Below are 20147 nucleotides of genomic sequence, written 5' to 3'. Positions count from 1 at the left end.
CACTTTGAGAACCTCAAAATGGTGTAAGCAGAAATAAATAACGCATACAAGACTTCCAAAGAAAAGTCAAACCATACCCAATAAGAAATAACAAAGAAATTTCCAAAACCTAGAAGAATAAGTATATATAAAGCATCTAACTAATACATTTCTAAAATGTGAAATACATCTCAAGTTTTCAAAAATAAAGTTTAAAGACTTTAAATAATAGATTGAGACCAATGATGATTTGAAAAGTAGGATCTCACCATAACTCCGAAAGACTTAAAAAGAAATAAAATAAGTAGGGAGTGAGTACAATCCGCAAGTAGTCAATGCGGGTCAAATGGTTGGGACTATCCACTTTCAAAATCATTACTGTAACTATACAAATTTTACTGTGAAAATCTTGTGTTGTACTTAGTAGTTCAACTTTGCATTATGGTTTTGGGCATTTTGTGCCAGTTTTCTTTGAGTTTGGAGTCAAAGGAGTAAAAAAAAAGGTAAATTTTTCAAAAGGAGGATAAAATTTGAGGATCAAATCTAAAGGGCAACATTTGGATGGAAGGATGAATGTCGTTAAATTATAGGTTGGAAGGCTCATGCTGACATTCCGAATCAGTCCAAGAGTTGAATCTTTCCCTTTCGAATCACTTTTAAATTAGCCGCACAATCTATATACAAACAAGTATTTACCATCACATTTCGAAAACAATGCTAACCTTATCAATCCTCTCGAAAAGTGGGTCACAACACAAAACTCAATTCCGAAAATAAAGTTAAAATCCAAAGTTTAATACTACGGCTTTAGGAATAAATTAGTGAAAATCATTTTGAAAAAGGACTAAAACAACTTCAAAATAACAATTTTTCTAAGTTCTTGTGTTCTTGAAGATAACTACAATTTTCTCATTTCAAAAGCTTGACCATTCTACTAAGTTCAATAACCCAAAATTTTCATTTTAAAAACTTGATTTGAATACATAAATTCATAAATAATAATGGGTAAATGAAGATTTAGAGTTAAGAATCGCTACCCAAAAGTTTTCCCCTGAAAACCTGGTTCAAATTGCTACCCTAAAGCTCCCAAAACTCAAAAATGGCGAAATGAAGCATAAACCTCAAAATGGCAGGTACCCCCTATGATGTCGCTTAAGCGACCATAGGTTCGCTTAAGCAAATCGTGCAAAACTGAGGGTCTCACTTTTGTGAACCAGGCTTCGCTTAAACAAGCCCTGGTCCGCTTAAGCGAACCACACAAAAACCTAGACTTCGCTTTAGCGATCCCACATTCGCTAAAACGGAAGGTCTATCGCAAAAGCGAAGGTTACAAAACTTAGGCACCAGAAAAATCAACGTATAACCAACTCTCAAAACAACGAAAGGACCCTCTGGATTTGTTCGAAACCCCGTGCACATAACCACATATGCAAATCAATTATTTCGACATCTCGGACTCAATGGAACCGTCTAAATACGACTCCAGGGTCTCCTTGACCTGAAATTTGTAAAAAAAACTCAAGAAACTAACTCAATGCCAAAAAGGCTAAAACAAGGCCGAGAGCTCTCAAAAATCAACCAAGACCTCAACTAGACTTGAAATTATTCACCGATTTCAATAGAGTCCCAAAATTTTGATCCAAGTAAACAAGACCCCAATGTTGAGTAAAGTCAACTCAAAGCCTAAATTTTCAAAAATTCACAACTTAGGACCTTGAATCCTAAAAAAGACTCCGAATCAGAAATCGACAACTCTAACTGATCAGATTTCACATTACGAGACTAATGAAATCGATGAAATTCTATTCCGACACTCGAAAATCCAAAATACTCGAAAAATAACTTTTAAGAAACTTAGCCTTTTAAAGCACAAACTCACCAAATTCTCAACTTTTGATTCAAAGTTTGGAAAACCAACTTTCAAAAATCAATCATAGAAGACTCGGGGTGAATGTATTTTACGAGGATTACAAAAAATGACCAATTGAGCCATTACACAAGCAAAAATCAACATTAAAAAGGTATTCATATGGCTTTACACTTTGTAATATGATTTCTTAAGTGAATTATATCCATTAAATGCACATTCACCCTAAAATCTACTTCTAGAATTGCATCTCTAATGATAATGGGAAGATTTGGTGCTTCTATTCCTATAATCCTGATGTATTGTTAACGTGGTCATCAATGAAAGCAACAATTCATTAATACATGGAAATTTATGGTATTAATAATTCAAAGATTTTTATACATGATTAAAAATACTATTGTCCCCTTAAAGCCTTTTCCACATCTTCTCCATCGTATTCTCACACACATCTTTCTCTTATATGTCATACCCAAAACCCCTTGTCTAGCTAGCTAGCAATTTTCAGGCTTAACATCCATGAGTCTTAGTAACAATCCAACAATATCATCTCAAAAGTTATTTAGTTTTGTGAAAGGAATGTCTATGGGAAAAACTTACCCAAACCTAGTATATATACACACCACCAAGTTAGTTGAGTATCAGAAAGTAGTGTTAATTTCATATTTAAGTGAGCATAGGAGAAGAGGTCTGAAAACACTCTATGAGCAATAATAAGACTGTGACATATCATCATGACTCACTACCCTATAATGAACTTTATAAACCATGTGTGACATAGCAAAATTTCATTTAATATATCATTCCTCTCTTGGAGATTGTTGAAAAGGAAATTACCTTCTAATGAATTCTAACTAAATATGGTAAACAAGTGTTAGTAAATGTTATACTAGTAATGCTTACAGACAATCTTTAGAGCATCTATTTGTATAGGCAACTGTGGAGCTTCTTAGGATCACTACTACTAGGAAATGGGAATCAATGCTCTTTTCCATATGCACTTTGTAGAATTGATGAAGGAATTAAACCTCTCAATAGGATATACAAAACATAGCTCTTACAATGGTCAACTTGGAGATATGGAAAAATACATGTCCTGTAAATATGAAGACCAAAGAAAATATTGGGAAAAATATGCAACATCAATATTTTTTAAATTAAATTAAAATAGAGCAATTGTGATAATTCAATTTGTCTATGCACTTGTCACAATCAATATAGGTAGAAGCTTCCTTACATATACTAGTAAGGCTACCATATTGGTGTCCATATTGGTGTTAACTGTCTAATCAGGCTCTAGGAAAATCTTAAAATAGTTGAGTTTTATTAAACTATAGAACCTATCCAAAACAAATAAGTAAAAAAAAAAAAAAAACTTATTGTTGTCAATGACTATATATTGAGCTAGGTCATCTCCACTAGCTTCGTCATCCTAATAAAAATTGCACAATATTTTGTTCAAACAATTTTTTATATCTAAGCTAAGCCGAAAACACCCTAAACAAAATAAGGAAAACAATTAAATTAATTGTTATCAATGATCATATCTTGAGTTTTGAATTCATCGTCATTTCCGCCATCACCAGTTTGAGTTTCGAATTCATCGCCATTTCCAGCTTCAGATACAACATAATCTCCAACCTCTAATATCATATCATCGGAACGCCTATGCACTTCTGTTATTGACATTGTTAAGTGTGTATCTCTGGTGTAACGATAACATGAAAAATTAACTTCACTCATTTTCCTCCATATGACTTACACTATCATCACCTCTTTCCACTCCACCACTTTCTTCATCTTTCTTCTTAAATTGTTCATTCACTGGCATCTTATACCTACATCCATTAATTTATCCCCAACCACTTGTTCAGACAAATTAAAATGAAAAAGATGTTTACAAGGCATCTTCTTAGCTTCTTCGCTAATTTCAAAACTCGACAAACATATAGAGCAATCAATCGATCCCTTCCCCTAAAACTTTAACAATTGGTATCACTTCAATGGAAGAGATTGATACAGGTACAACGTCTTCCAAAATAGGTTCTGCATTGATAGGACGAACTTGGATGAAGGAGATTGAGTTGTTTGTTGAGTTCACCAGTATCACAGTAGTACGTACAATTTATGGTCTTGAAACAAAGATGACGACTCGTAAAATATATGGAAGAGTTACTGATCTGGCGTCAATTGGGGTTAGCCCTTCAACAGATGGAAATAACTCTGAGTTCACCTCCATATCCGTACCTATACTTTACTGAAAATTGACGAGAGAGATAGAGGACATTTTTTTGTTGAAGGATAGTACTTAATTCGGAAAATTGTATATAATAGCAAACGAATAACCTAAATTAAATGGAATAGCTAGGGTTTGATTTAATTGTGCTCCATAGCAAACATTAGCTAAAATTTGCCAGCGTCTCTCTCCCAAAAATCTCGCTCGCCTCTCTCCATTCTCGCTCGCCTCTCTCGCTTTATACACAGAAGTGTATAATTCTGTTTCTGTTTTGTATAAAGGGAGAGAAAATTGTATATACACATGCAAAAATGTATATCTTCGTGTTATACACTTAATTATACAATTTACAAACATTTTACTTCAAATATTGCAGAGAAAAAGGCCAACGAATTATACAATTGCGAATTATACAATTTCAGTGAAATACAATTTTCTCTAGCTTTATACAACAGAAGTGTATATATTGTGTTTCTGTTTTTGTATAAAGCGAAAGAAAAACATATATCTTCTTGCTATACACTTAATATTGCAGCGAAATAGGCAGTGAATTATACAATTGTGCATTATACAATTGCAGTGAAAATAGGATAGCGAATTATACAACTGCAGCGAAATAGGCCAGCGAATTATACACTTGTATATGTATAGCGAATTATACAGTTTTTATGTTTGCTATGGAGCGCAATTATGTAAAGTTTGCTATAGCATACAAATATGAATTTTTTGTTTGATATATGTGAAAGTTGCCCTACTTAATTTATAGGTTGTATTGTTAGCTTTGTGAGGGCTTCTAGATCTTGGCCCACATTGAGGCTCGATTTGGTCATATTTGCATTGCAAGTTCATTTAAGGGGTAAATGCTTAAAAAAACTCAAGAATTTTTATAGTAGGTTCTTTTGTTAGATGTGTGGAGATGGTTCCACATTCAAACTCGATTAGTTCACATTTACATGTCGATTTTCATTCAAGGGGCAAATGTGTAACGTGTTTTATAGGTTGTATTATTAGTTGTGTGTGGTCAATTCTACAGCTTGGACCTGGCCTTGCATTGAGGCTAGATTAGTTCGTATATGCATCACATAGGTCCATTTTATGGGCAAATGTGTAAAAGTCTCCCAAGTCACCTGTTTTGTAGGTTGTATTGTTACCTGTATGTGGAAAGTTCTAGAATTTGGATCAAGCCCCACATTAAGGCTATGTCAGTTTGTATTTGTATTCTGTTGATCAAAATTAAGGGGCTGATATGTAGAAGTTTCACGAGGCACCTGTTTTGTAGGTTTTATTGTTACCTGCGTGCGGAAAGTTGTAGAACATGGACCAACCCCCATATTGAGGCTTAATTAGTTCGTATTTGTATTGTGTAGGTCAATTTAAGAGGAAAATATATAAAATTTTCACAAGCACCTATTTCGATATTGTCATTTAATTTGTATCCAATTTTAGAATAATTTAATTAGTACCCGCTCTTTAACAAGCTTCATAAAAAACTCCTCCTTTAGCAACACCACCATTGCAACGACCTGTCGTCATATCTATTTGAATTAGGTCAACAAACAAAAATAACAATTTATAGATAATCCATAAACATAAAGTTAATACTATTATCTAAATTCAGATACCCAAAAAAAATATTATGTGCACTAGTTAGATTTGGTAAGAAAATTTCAGAATTAGAATAACAATCTACTTAATTAAAATTTGCACAATCTTTTAGCTCTTTTTTTTTTGGCTTCAATTGGCTTATTGAATTTCGATCACATGTGTATGAATTTGGGTCAAATACATGCATTGACCTTATGCCAAAATATCTTAATTTGGCTTTCAAGGAACATACTTCAGCAAAAATGTCTGGAACTAATCTTTACTGGCCATTATATATGTGAAGTCTTGCTAAGGTCATAACCTCAATCAACCATATTGGAAGTTTGATCTAATTGTCAAGTCCATAATTTAGTAAAAAAATATATCCACTGATCTCGTCAAGAAGATATCTTCAGTAGAAAATATCTAAAGTTAAGACTCACCCTATAACTCAAGAAAAAAAAAATCTCAAATTGGACTTGACAATTCATACCAAACTTCAGGCAAATTAAACGTGCTCATTGTTTGTCATTCACTAAGATCATATTTCAGACAAAAATATCTGAAGTCATATGCGATCTTTTCAACCTAAATCACATAGGAGTATGAAGCGAACAAACTTGTAAAACAATAAACTTAACATTAAATTGGGGGTATATATTGGACAAGAGTGAGATTAGGAACGAAGATATTTGGGTGTGGCGATTAATTAGATGAGGAGAGTTCTTGTATATGAAGGATTGAATGTGAGAGGTTAATTGTTGCAATATATCATGATAGCACAAAGAAATATATTATATTCTGGCAAAGTATCATAGATAATTTAGTTTCTTTCTTTAGAAAGAAAATCACTTGTCAGTACTCTATAATACACAAATGGTATTATATCAAGCAGCATGAAGATACTTAACTTTGCCTCAATGAAAGAAATCCAAATAAGAAAAGATTGTTAAGCTAATGCAATACAAGCATTTTAAGCTGGACAGATACGATTGCCTGTCAAAATGGCAAGGAGAACTACAATGCTAATGTTGCTAAATGTTGAATGATCCTTTCACAATCAAACTCCATCTCTTCTAATTGTTCATATGACAGAATATTGGATGTGTCAATCACATTATTGGCATCTCCAAAGTTTGTAAAACATCTTTAAACTCAAACTCACTTGTTTCTCTGTTAAAGCGCTCCACTAATTTGTACCTGACATCATTCAAGTAAAATGATTGTATAGTGTCCAAAAGCCATTTTGCCTCCGAGTCCGTGAGCTTGCTAGTAAAGACAATGTCCCCTCGAACAAGAACTAGATCCTTGCTTTCAGCAAACTCAGTGTAGTAAGAAACTGTGAAGTATGGAGCAGCTTGAGTTCCTTTTGCTTTGTAATCTTCAAGACCTGTGATTAGAATGTGGGGTGCCTGCACTGCATGATGATTTAATGAATAGTCATGAAATGACTGCAGATGATAAACGGAATCTTCTTGTTACTGATGGAGTCTCTCACCTACCTGTCTTGATGTTTACACAGAGCACTAGAACTGAGATCACACAGAACAATGGCCACTAAATTATAAGCATAAACAAATTTGATTTATGCAGGTTCACCAGAAAAGTAGAGGTTCAGTTGGTGAGAACAAATATTCTGCGAAATTCTCCATCTTTGTCACAACTACTCGTTTATTCTGTTTGGATTGGGGAGGCAAGGTGGGAGGAGTTGATCTACATACACAGCTTTAAGTTCAAGAAGGAACAAATATGATATTCATAGATGTCCAAAGGAAAGCCAGCTAACCAACTAAATACATGTACAACTAGAGCCATCTATGTTCAGCTGTCATAAAGGTTAGAAAACTAGGTGCAATCCTACACACTACAATAGTACATCTTGTTTTTTTCCTTTTCTAAAGTATGTTTATGTAGAAATGATATTGTTAAATTTGGTTACTTGAAACTTGTACAGGTAATCTATAGTTAGTAGAAATTTGTCAAATATCTTGGACTGCAGGCAAAAGTACTGACCTGATATTGGATGAAGTACTAATCAGTAAGGACCTGAGTACTAGAAGTACTGAGAAAATAACATATCATCGGCTACAGTCTTCAAAAAGCATAGATATCTTACCTATAAAGAAGCCTCAGAACAAGGGATTCCGTACATGGGTCGACCAGCCAAGGAATATGTAACGAAAACATGAAGAGAATATTCTTTTCGAAAAAAGTAAACAAGACAAGTGATCAAAATCCATAACAAGAAAATAAAAGCAAACTAGGGATGACAATTAGAAGTAATCAACCTGACTGAGAAGTATCAAAAACACTAGGTGAAAGCTAGCCCAAGCTTACTCAATTGAAGAGATCAATGTAAATCAAGTTAAGGAATGGTTTGCAGTTGGAGTCTGTTTTCTGCATATTTAATCAGAAAAACAGCAAGGTAATAGTAGAAGTGAAGCACTAAATAATGAGGTAGGGACACGACGCACGTGAGGAAGTACAACTGTTGGGGGAGGGAACTGATTGTCTAAGAGAATGCTGATGACATAAACAAAGGGCTAAATAAGTTAATGCACCAAAACATTTATACATCAGCTACAGTAAAGCTGTTTTTGGGCCCACAACATTGCTCCATTTTGAGACATTTACAAAGGTATCCTCCTGGGCCCATATGTCAAAGGCAAGACACATCTGTCATTTGAGCAAAAGAATTCTAATTTTTTCCACATTTGAACTCCACAAGAAAGAATTAAAGCCTACTGGACCAGCAAATAATGCACAAAAATAAGGCAAATTGACCAGAATTCCTTTCAAATTGATTTTTTTTAAAACATAAGCAAACATATCAACAGTGAGGTGCTTAACTCCCACTTGTCTAATAGTAGAAAATCTTAACTCGCGATTGAAGATTATAAGACAGGAGAATTATTGGAAAGATTGATCTCTATTTTGGTTATTGTTCAATCACCAATAACATGACCTAAGTTGCTCGGACTCAGGAGCGGGTGTCCGATATGGGTGCGGATCTAGACTCTAGAGGTCGAATACTTCATGATCTAATTTTTAAGATTCGGGGATATGGATCCATGTATGGATACGGGTGCGGAGATTCACCTAAAAATAATTAGGATAATATGTTGATACCCCACGTATCAAGGCATCTCATTTATTTGGAGATAATGGCAGTGCTTAGTTTGACTTGCTACTTCAACTATTTCATGGATACTGGTAACGCTGTCCATCAAGACTAAGAAGATGGAAAAAAATCACCTTAATTTTTTCACCTCTACTGAAATTCCAACCTTGGATTATATGGTCATTTCGACATCCTTGACCACTAGAGTTTTTAAACCCTGTTGTTACAATTCTTCAAAACTGTTGTCGTACCTGTGTTGGAGCATCTGAAACGTACACTATTTTTGGAGGATACTACATGCGCCCAGCAACATTTTTGGAGAGCCAAGCAAAACATTCTTAATGTAAATAAAGGATAGGAGGACAGGGAAGAGGGAAAAAAGGAACTTTCAAGTGACATTGCCATCGACCCCCTACATAGCAAAAAGAAGTCTACAGCTGCAGACTCTTTCATCAGATAATACGGAGATGGTAGACCATTAAAGTATTATATGTTCCCTTATGTATCCGACTATGAATAGTAATATTATTATCTCAATAACAAGCTCATCCAACAACAAACTTAAAAAAGATGGAGAGCATTTTTCTTTTGTGAGAATAATAAAGCTGCCAGCAGTGACAGCATCAGAACTAGAGAGAGGAACTCTTAGAATAGTTTTTTGATAAAGACTCTAACATACAGTGTCTACATCATGGTAGTAGGTTTTACAATGCAAATCAGCAGAGATTGTTAAAGAACAAAAGGAGCAAGACAAGACTAACCTTGCACAAACATTGTTGTGTAACCACTTCCCTTCCATAGCGGAATTACAAAATACCGGCTACACATGAAAACAGAAGTAGGATGTCAAAGATAGTGATGGAAGAGTGCATTAAACAGAGAAACTAATTATAGTCGAGAAAACAAATGAATAAGATGAAGCAGTATATTTACCAACTTGAAGCTCTTTGCTCCAAGAGCTTATATAGCTTAGATTTCATTGATGCTGCAATGTGACCTCTTCCCAAGTGATACTGAGATAATATAATCATGCAATGAAAGGGCAAATGAGATAGAAAGAATAGGATCATTCAAGTATCACTAACACTTTAGAAAAGCAAAAGTTGTGGAACATATACTGCAGACCATGATCAAAACGTACAAAGTATACAACTTAATAAATAAGCAAATGTAAAGGTACATGGCTGATTGTAGCTAAAAATACTTGAATGGATTGTGTAAACACACATAAAAATAGTAATTTTCTCTAAACTTCATAAAGATTTAAGTCTAACAAGCATTTCAGGAGGCAAGTCCTTTTGCAGGAGATCAGCTCCCAAAAAAAAAAAAGATGAGAAGGTAATCCATGACCAAAGCATCTCTGAAGCATCACAATTTAGAATTGAATGGCTTAAAAACACTATGTTCCACAAGAAAATCTGTTGAAGGGGTAAATTAGACCAAAGATCAAAAGAATTTATGGGATTCTCTAATCTTTCCAGCAAATCCTCATTCCATTTGCAGCAAAGTGATGTTAATAGTAGTCATCTACAAAAAAATATTAATGCAATCATAAAAAACCAGACAGTGTATATTTTTGGCTGCATGAATTACTTTTACAAATTTATCAGAAAGATCAGATAAACCTTAGATGACATCAATTCCTAGTGATGTATGAGAAACAAGCTAACCTGCTCATTTCTATGACAAAAGCTTGGTCTATTTGTGTATTAGTCATCATATTAAGTGACTACTGTAATTTACAACTGTCCAGAATAAGAACTCAAGGATGAAACTATCTCAAGAAAGCCAACTATGCATTTAAAATTATCAAAATTTAAAGAAGTGTTGAAATATTACATCATCCCAAATGTCAGCTAGCTCTTCAGCTGATTTTTGCTTTGCCCTCTCCATGTCAATAATAGAGTCCAAGGGCTTTTGTTTCAACGGGCTGAAGCCAGAGGCAAATTTTGATGTCCTAATGCAACCAAGCGAACGCCATTTCAAGAAATCACTAGGAATAGCATGTCGTGGTGATTTGTCAACAATCTGCTGCAGAGTTGAGCTTCTGTATGCTTGTCTTGAAACCATAGAGAAAGAAGAACGATTTCTATAGAAAGCCATGGCAGAAGAGAGTATTCTCTTTGATACACTACTTGACAAATGGTGCATCATGATTATCTGCAATAACACTGAAAATCTCAGACATCAACATCTCATCGCTCGCACAGACAAAACCAGACAAAACCTAGAGATAGAACATGTACATTGAGTCATTGATACATTCATTCACAAATAGACAGCACATACGAACATGAAGCCTCAGGATATGTAATGTGCCTGTAATAAATCAAAGAGAGTAGTAAATATAATGGCTACGAGGGAGTAACAACCTGAAGATCCTAAGTCTGAATCCCAACTAGGACAGTGTGAGACCATATGCTCAAACTTCTACGGGCATGTTTATTGTCACCTGTGCTTGTAGGCTGTACAAATTGTCTGGTGGGTTATCGAGGTGTGTTCATGTAGCCCAAACACCACAGGAATAAAAGAAAAATAATTGCAATCAAGGAGCATTAAATATGTCAATTCAACATCAGGGATTATTCAGGACTCAGAAGTAGGTAACATGTATGGTCAGCTTGGTGCTTTTCTAAACTGACATAGGGCAGGCAGAAGATACAACAACAAAAACAACATACCCAGTGAAATCCCACAAAGTGGGGTCTGAGCAGGGTAGAGTGTATGGAGACTTTACCACTACCTCGTAGAGGTAGAGAGGCTGTTTCCGAAAGACCTTCGCTCAAGTGCATCAAACCCAAGTAATAGAAGAAGAAAACAATGAAGAAAGCATAGCAGTTGATAAAAAAACAGTGTAAAGTCTACAAGAAAGAAACAATAACAACAACAAACTTATGTGATAATCGAAATACAATAAACAACATATGGAAAGAACTACAACAAGGGCATGCCGAGTACTACATCAGGCACTAACAAGCCTAAGCAAGACAACAATCTATCTCTACTAACCTTCTATCCCTAATACGTGACCTCCCCTCCTTACTATCTAAAGTCGTGTCCATGGTAATATGAAGTTGTGATATGTCCTGTCTAATCACCTCTCCTAATACAACGCATATCAATCACGTGAGTGACAGAAATGCTGAAGATATCTAGAACTGAAAAATTGAGGGGCCAAGATCCTTTAAGTCTTCAAATTTTCTCCCATTTGCTATTTTTTTTAAAAAAATTCACATATGCTATATTTACTGGTTGAAAAACTTCTACATCACCCTTAGCTACTTTTTCTTTTGAGTTTTGATTGGTAAAGGGTATTGAATCAAAAGCAGCAAACTGCTGGTAAGTATTTACAGAGGAAAGTCCCATTACAAGTTGTGTAATGAACTCAAAAAGTCAACCACGGCTTCTGTATCATTAGCTATTGCCATGTTGCACCAAAACAACAGAAGAAAAATAAACTGTAATTTAGACTAATTACAAATTCCTTTTGCTTTAATAAATTCTCAAATTTCTTTCCTTCCAAATACACAACCAGATGGCAGCAGGCAGTAGTAAGTTCCATGTTCTTAGTCTGACTTTTTCCAGTCCTTTCATGTACCATCATTGCAGTAGCTCGACTATCGTCTTATGCATCACCCAACTGATCCCCCTAATATTTAAGAGAAAATAACAAATTTGTGAGGTGTAGGGGCAATGTAAGAAAAGAAGAATGAAGATTGACACTCTCCCCTTCCTTCTCACACAATGAACAACCCCTGCAGATTGTAATCCTTCTTTTCTGAAGATTATCACAAGTTAAGCATGCCTCGTGTGCCACCAACTACAAAGAATAATTGACCTTCAAGGGTGCCTTACTTCTCCGGAGGATTCTCCAAGGCCAATCGGGAAAGCTGTCAGATAAACTCCTCAATAACGTTTGGCCTTGAATTTCCCTTTTGCATCTCTATTCTAAGTGTCAGTTTTGACTGAACCAGACTTTGGCTATGTAGCTGAAGCATTAGAGAAGGCATGCTATCATAATCCAAATGATTTATATTGCGTCTAAGTGAAGTTCCAGCCAAGTTTTGACCAATATTGCGAGATAGTGGCATCACTATGTTGTGCTATATTGAATAATACTGGGAATTGCTTGTTTAATGGAGAGTGCCTGAGCCAAATATCTGACCGGAACTTTACCTTTTTGCCATTTCCAACTTTGAGAGCTGAATTTGCATAAAAAGAATGTCAATGTGCTCTGATGTGTCGCCATATAGATGTACCAGATGAAGATGGTAATTTGGTAGTCCAAGGAATAAAGAGACCGTATTTTGCACTAATAACAATCCTCCATAATGCTTCCTCCTCTTGACTAAACCTCCAAAGCCACTTATGCATCAAGCTGATGTTACAAATCTTCAGATTTTTACCCAAGGCACCCAGCTTCCCTGTCTTGGGTTACTGCCCCCCTTTTCACCAGATGAAAATCTTTATGTTCCTTGTTAACTTGCCACAAAAATCTCTTAAAAATTATCTAGTCTTTTAGCTACATCGGCTGGTAAGGAAACTAGGACATAGTGTAGGTGGGTAATAATCGAGCACACTATTAATCAAAACAAGTCTGCCTCCCAAGGAAAGATACTTCCTTTTCCATCTAGACAATATTTTTTCACAGCCTTCTACTAGATCACATGGTTGCAGCTTTTGCTTGATCCGAGGGGTAGGCCTAGATATTTAGCTGGAAAGACTCCAACTTTACAACCCATGATGTCTGCAGCTTCCTGAATTGTAGATTTCATTGACCGGATAGAGAACACTCTAGAAAAAGAATCAGTTAGATTATCAATTTGCTCCCTTTCTGGTTCGCAGAAGATCAAAGAATCATCCCCATATAGAAGATGAGTGATTACCAGCTCACAATGATTTCTGATACATGTATTAAAACCCTTAATCCACGTATGTTGTTCTGCTGTGGCAAGCATCTTGCTTAAGCCTTCCAGTGAATAAAAAGGGAAACAACGGGTCACCCTGTCTTAAGCCTTTTTTTGTGGCAACGATTCCTTTAGGAGAGCCATATATGTTGATGGATAATTTCACTGTATATATGCAGTAGAATATCCATTTTATCAATTTCCCACCAAATCCATCAACTTTAGCATGTCTAAGAGAAAATCCAAATGAAGATTGTTGAAGGCTTTCTCGAGCTCTAGCTTACGTAAGATTCCCCACTTCCCTTGCTTCACTCCGGAGTCTATACATTCATTTGCAATTAATAGGATACAATTTAATTTAAGGGTATGTGAGTAAGAAACACTTCTTACTTTCTTACTTTTTAGGAGTGAGTAGATTCCATAAGGGGTTAGCCCAAGCTAAAAACACCATTTAATATGAACCAAAAGGAGTATACTATATACTTTATCAACCTTTGAATTATCATTGATCGTGAAATGATTCTTATTAAAGAAAACTTTTTTTAAAAATAAAGCAGTTGGGCGCATTCGAGTAGTTTCTGGCAAATTGCAGAACCATTTGCTCACGTTTTTTTGGAAATAATAATGGGGTCTGGGCTGAAGGACAAGCATCTCGATAAATACCCGTCACTTCAGCTCTTCACTATGTCGCCCCCTTGGAGCCACCATCTCCTCAGAATTCCACTTAATTTTTTATAGTTGGGACAATTCCACTTAATTGTTTTTAGTTGGTACAACTCCACTTAATTCTAAATAACGGAGTAGAAAACTTTTCTAACATTGGCAAAGGTGGGAGCTGAAGAGCATAGAAAAGTTGCAAGATTTGTTGCAATTTCAGCTTTGGTGAAGAAAGTGCTACCTGAGTGAGGCAAACTGGCCAGCCTAAGATGCACCTAGCTTCAGGCCTAGGGTGATCCTTGAGCAAGCATAACAAGAATGATTGTTCATATTAGAGGTACCACATCATTTGCCACCAACTATTCTGTAACAACACCATATTAAAACCATTTATATGATACTACAAATATTTCAGCAATGCCTTGTACTCTATCATTGTTCTGGATACTCCCTCTCTAATTGTACACAAATTTAACCCCAAAAAAATGCTTCTAGGAGACAGAAACACCCATTTTATGGAACTTATTTGCTGAATTAAGGATTTTAAAGCACAATATTTAGCTTGTCGATATGAATAATTCTCTTGCATGCATTAGCCATTTTTGGAGTGAGATTATAGAATTTATAAACCCCAATTAGTATTACCTATATATTTATTTTTCACTAAAAGTTATGAAAAAAGATGAAGTAGGTGTATCAATCAAATTAGATGGGAACAAAAATCTTGTTTTAAAAGCTAAAACTGAAAATATGGTATATTAGTAAGGACAAAACATTACATTTTTCAGGGACAAAATTAGAAGCTGAAACCTAAGAATCATCATTAAAATTACATTCACACAGTTGGACAAAAGAATTAAAAAGACAAGGAAGCCGAAAAAGAGAAATGAACCATCTTTACATAAGCTATTGCCACTATCGGATGAAACAGTTGCCCAATCAAATGAAAAAGAATTTAATAAATGAAACAATAAAGAGAAGAATTGATGTATAATAGACGGCACAACTTATTCCGGGGTGAGTAGCAAAGATTGGTGTCTGTCAGAGAAGCGAGTATCGGAGTCCACAGTTGCTGGCAACAGGAAACAGTCATAAAGAAAGTTTTTTTTTGAGAATGGTAAATGTACATACATTTCCTTTTTTAGAAATATGACCTTTAGATTAATGTCATTAATATACTTTCTTACGGGGGTAACACATCCCCGAAAATTCATTTTTTTGGACCAAAGAGAGTAATAATGATAAAAACCCAAAAAGATAATTTTTAACAAGTCTCCTCTTAAATTTCTTATACCAAGAAAGTATAATGTATTCTACTTCATTGTTCAAACATTTCACATATTTCGAGTTATTTCATCAGTTAGATGCACATATATTAATTTGGGTGGGCTCATTAAATTGAAAACAAAAGCTCCAGGACATACGACACCACTCATGTATGTGCACAATCATTCTCTGAATCTTTCTTCGGCCTATCCATATCTGATTAGCAAAATGTTCAAATCAAACTAATAACAATCAACATAATTCGCAGGTTGAGATTAACCAAGTGAAGTTTAATACCCTGGTCTCACTGAAAGTTCAAAAGAGTGTAGACTGAGGTATTCAGTTCAAAGCTCAAGCATTACGTAAGTGGCAAGAGCTAGCATGACAACACAAATTCTAAACGGCAACTTCCTAATCCCACATTTTGGCTTAAGAAACTACTCATAAAGCCTTTAGACTTCACCTGGCAAATTATCAAACACCTTGTGAGCGCATATCAACAAGTACATTGTCAAATGTGCAGAAAATATAGTTGATAAGCCAAATAGAACAATCACCACTGATAAATACGCAACACAACTTCACAAAAACAAATCCACCATTGACACTAGAATTTTGCATTCAATTCACATCAACAAGGGATTGGGGATTTAGGACGGAATCACGGCAACGAGAGACTTACGTGAAGTTAGGCAAAACAAGTATCCGATGCCACAAATCAGCAGAGTGCAGTTAGATCAAATGGGGGGAAGTAAGACGGGGCTGTGCTTTTTCTTCTTTTCTTTTTCCAAGGAAAACACAAACCCAAATGGGTTCCAGATAGTTTTTAATTATTTTTATAGTATTTTGATGTTTTTAAACATTTATTTTAAGTTAAAATAATATAAATTAGATGAGATGGGTACATGTTGAGCACAAACTCTACAAATTAGATCATGATACATTTTACTTTTGCCCATTGAAGTAATTACATTTTTACTTTAAAAATAATATTTCCTCCGTTTAAAAAAGAATGACCTAGTTTGTTTAAAAAAGAATGAACTCTTTCTTTTTTTTTTAGTAAAAACTTTTTACTTTGCATGTTTAAGGCCACAAGATTAAAGGACAATTTTATACATTTCACGTAACTTTAATTAGGACCACATGATCAAATACTTCTTTATTTTCTTAAATTCTGTGTCAAATCAAACTAGATCATTTTCTGTAAAACGGAGAAAATAGTAATTATCACCATCCCAATTATAATTGGTACCTATTGTCATATTTGATTCTGAATTGATTCTTGCTTGATAAATAAGTTATTAGTGTAATACTAGTCATAAAATCAAAAAAAAAAAGTATACATCGACTTAAAATAAACATGTGGCTGACAAGCCCCTATAAGTAAAGTCAATGAATACCTTCAATTCATATAGAACATTAACGAAATCTTGTGTGAGCTGTCGAGACCACCGTGATATCTAAAAACATATAAATTGAATTCATATATACACATATACGATCAAGATCAACATGTCGTTGTGTAACAAGGCAACATGAATTACAGAAAATTATAGAGAAGAAACAAATTTCAGGAGTAATCTCGAGGAATATGAATAGCTAATTCATGGATTAAACCCGAGATTCAGCTTAAGAGAAAATTACAAAGAGAAAAAAACAATTTTATTATTAATCAAAGAATGAATGTTAATGATCTAATACAATCCTTTTATAGGCTCCTAGAGATCGTTAAAACAGTTAAAATCTACAGCTAGAGTAATAACATAATTTAACCATCTAACAGTGCTAACTGTTCTAACTAACTTCTGGAATTGTTAACAGAAATTGCCACATCCAAGGTGTGTGTGCATGACCATAAAAGTACTTTGTATCGCGGAGATTGCTTAAATTTAAGGATATGATATGTGTTACAGAGAGTCTCATTTTGTATCCATTCAATTCAAGAGATAAGAGTGCTTCACTTTGTGGATATTAAGTTATTGACTTATTACACTATGTGTTAATTCAAATCGAAAGATATTGACACTCAAGTACATGTTCCTTTCGTTTATTCAAATTTTGTTCTTACTCTTTAATTATCTTACACCTTTATTCATTTTGTGTAATGCAAAGAACAACTTTGTAAAATACGTTAGAATATACCTGTAAAAATTATTGTTTTGAAATATTTGGTCTTTTACTAATATATGTTGGATTTTCTTGAATCGCTAGGGTCTTTGTGATGTAATTTGGACAATTCCAATTTTTATAATCTTTTTATTATCATCTTGTAAGTATTTATTTGTGTTTCTTGTTGAAGTATATATTAAATGTTTTATCTTGATATTTTTGTTGTAATACATACATAACTATATGCATCTAGTGTGAGTGAATCTATAACTCTAAAATTTAATATCTAATTAGTACTACTTTGTTGTTATACTAATGTATTATTACATCTATTTTACATGCATGGAGATAATAGCGCCTAATAAACAATGGATGGAACTCATTAAAGATAGACTTACTATTGCTTATTAGATGGGGTTGAGACTTTCTTGGATTATTCTTTTACAAAATTAGGAGACCCGCAGTTGATACATTGTCCATGTATTAAATGTGGTAATGCAACTTCTAGAACACGTGTTGTTGTTAGGTCACATTTAATAGTACATGGGATAATACAAAGTTATATTTTTTGGTACCACCATAGGGAGATGTCAGGTGAAGAACAATCAAATTTTGAAAAAATAGATGATAATGACATTGAAGTGGATGATGGTGATGATGAAATAGATGGTTTGCTTAGAGATTTGTACCTCGATTTTAACGAAGATAATATGAATAATAGTGGTGATGATTTTTTGGAGGAGGAACCAAATGATGAAGCAAAAAATTTTTATAGACTATTTAAAGATCTTGATCTACCATTATATGAAAGTGCAAAAGTTTCTAAGATTTCTAATTTGGTTAAATTGCTTCACCTTAAAAGTATTGCTCATTGGAGTAATGAGTCATTTACAATGTTGTTGAAGTTTTTGAAAGATGATTTATTGTTGGATGGAACAAACTTATCGGATTCATATTATGAGGCAAAGAAGGTTATTCGGGATCTTGGGCTTACTTGTAAGAAGATTGATGCATGTAAGAATGATTGCATGTTATATCGGAAGGATGATAATTGTCTTCAATCTTGCAAAGTTTGTGGTGCATCTAGATAGAAGGATGGTAAACATAGTGAAGAAACAAAATTGGAAAAAAGGAAAAAATACACCATGCAAGATTTTACGTTACTTTCCTCAAAAGCCAAGGCTTCTTAGGTTATTTATGTGCTCAAAGATATCTCCTTTGATGTCATGACATCATGACAAAAGAGCTGATGATGAAATAATGAGGCATCCAGCTGATTCAATGGCATGGAAAAAAATTTGATGAGCTCCACCATCTTTTGCTGCAGAGCCACGTAATGTATGACTTGGACTTGCTAGTGATGGTTTCCAACCATTTGGAATGTCGAAAAGTTCGTACAACATTTGTCCCGTGGTACTTATTCCCTATAATTTGCCACCTTGGCTTTGCATGAAGCAAGAGAACTTTATTTTTTCAATGCTTATACCTGGCCCTAAGAGTCCTGGTGATGCAATTGATGTTTATCTGCAACCTTTAATAGAGGAGTTGAATGAATTATGGGAAAGTGGAGTCGAGACATTTGATGCATCAACTAGAAAGAATTTTACGTTACATGCATCTTTGTTGTGGACCATTAATGACTTTCAAGCACATGCAAATTTGTCAGGATGGAGTACAAAAGGAAAATCGCTTGCTCATGTTGCAATAAAAAACACACCATGCAAGGCTATCAAATAGCCAAAAAGAGTGTTATATGGTTCATAGACGACATCTTCCTCTTAATCACAAAAGGCAAAATGATAAAACATCATTTGATAGCACTATTGAGCACAGGCTACCGCCTGAAATGTTGTCCGGTGATGATATTCTTGATCAGGTTGCTGATTTAGATAGGTTACAATTAACAAAGGATCCACAGAAGAAGATTAAAATATCACACAAGAAAAGGGGTGATAATTGGAATAAGAAGAGTATATGCTATGATCTTCCATATTGGAAAATCTTATTGTTGCGACATAATCTTGATGTGATGCACATTGAAAAGAATATATGTGATAGTTCTTTGGGGACAATATTAGATGTATCAGGGAAAACAAAAGACACATTTGAGCACTCGATTGGATTTAAAAAAAAATGAAAATACGAAAAGTATTGCATCTGATACAAAATGGAGATAAATATGAGTTGCCAGCAGCACCTTACACATTATCTAATAAGATAAGCAAAAGTTTTCAAATTTTTGAAGAATTTGATCACATCCGGGAGAACCCCCTAGAAGTAACATGGCGTACTTGACCTCTCGGAGGTTTTATACAAGCCCATAGTTTTCATTCATCGCATTGACATAGTAAATTTAGCGGAAAATTTAAAACTTTTCATAGCACATCATATGCTAGAAACATCACTTCATATATATATATA

The 20147-nt window shown here is 34.5% G+C and overlaps 1 protein-coding gene across 5 annotated transcripts; it reads right to left on the bottom strand.

Annotated features, from left to right (window-relative positions):
• Positions 1 to 6465: 6465 nt before the first annotated feature.
• LOC107011852 (ATP synthase mitochondrial F1 complex assembly factor 1) lies at positions 6466 to 16452 on the bottom strand. Of its 5 annotated transcripts, none has more exons than XM_015211515.2 (6): positions 16300 to 16452; positions 11034 to 11106; positions 10627 to 10958; positions 9721 to 9800; positions 9549 to 9607; positions 6466 to 7083 (listed from the first exon to the last, which is right to left on the bottom strand). In XM_015211515.2, the coding sequence occupies exons 2-6, from the start codon at positions 11053 to 11055 to the stop codon at positions 6779 to 6781; spliced, it is 798 nt and encodes a 265-aa protein (XP_015067001.1). In that variant the 5' UTR covers positions 11056 to 11106; positions 16300 to 16452; the 3' UTR covers positions 6466 to 6778. The 5 variants fall into 5 exon arrangements, with proteins under 5 accessions (XP_015067001.1, XP_015067005.1, XP_027770610.1 ...); XM_015211519.2 differs by having other exon boundaries at positions 10627 to 10947; XM_027914809.1 differs by lacking the exon at positions 11034 to 11106 and adding an exon at positions 15358 to 15423 and having other exon boundaries at positions 10627 to 10947; positions 16300 to 16444.
• Positions 16453 to 20147: the final 3695 nt, after the last annotated feature.

This window comes from Solanum pennellii, chromosome 2 (genome assembly GCF_001406875.1).
Source record: "Solanum pennellii chromosome 2, SPENNV200".
Classification (NCBI taxonomy): Eukaryota; Viridiplantae; Streptophyta; class Magnoliopsida; order Solanales; family Solanaceae; genus Solanum; species Solanum pennellii.
Note: the sequence above shows the minus strand (reverse complement) of the source record. Positions and strands in the feature narration are given on the sequence as shown.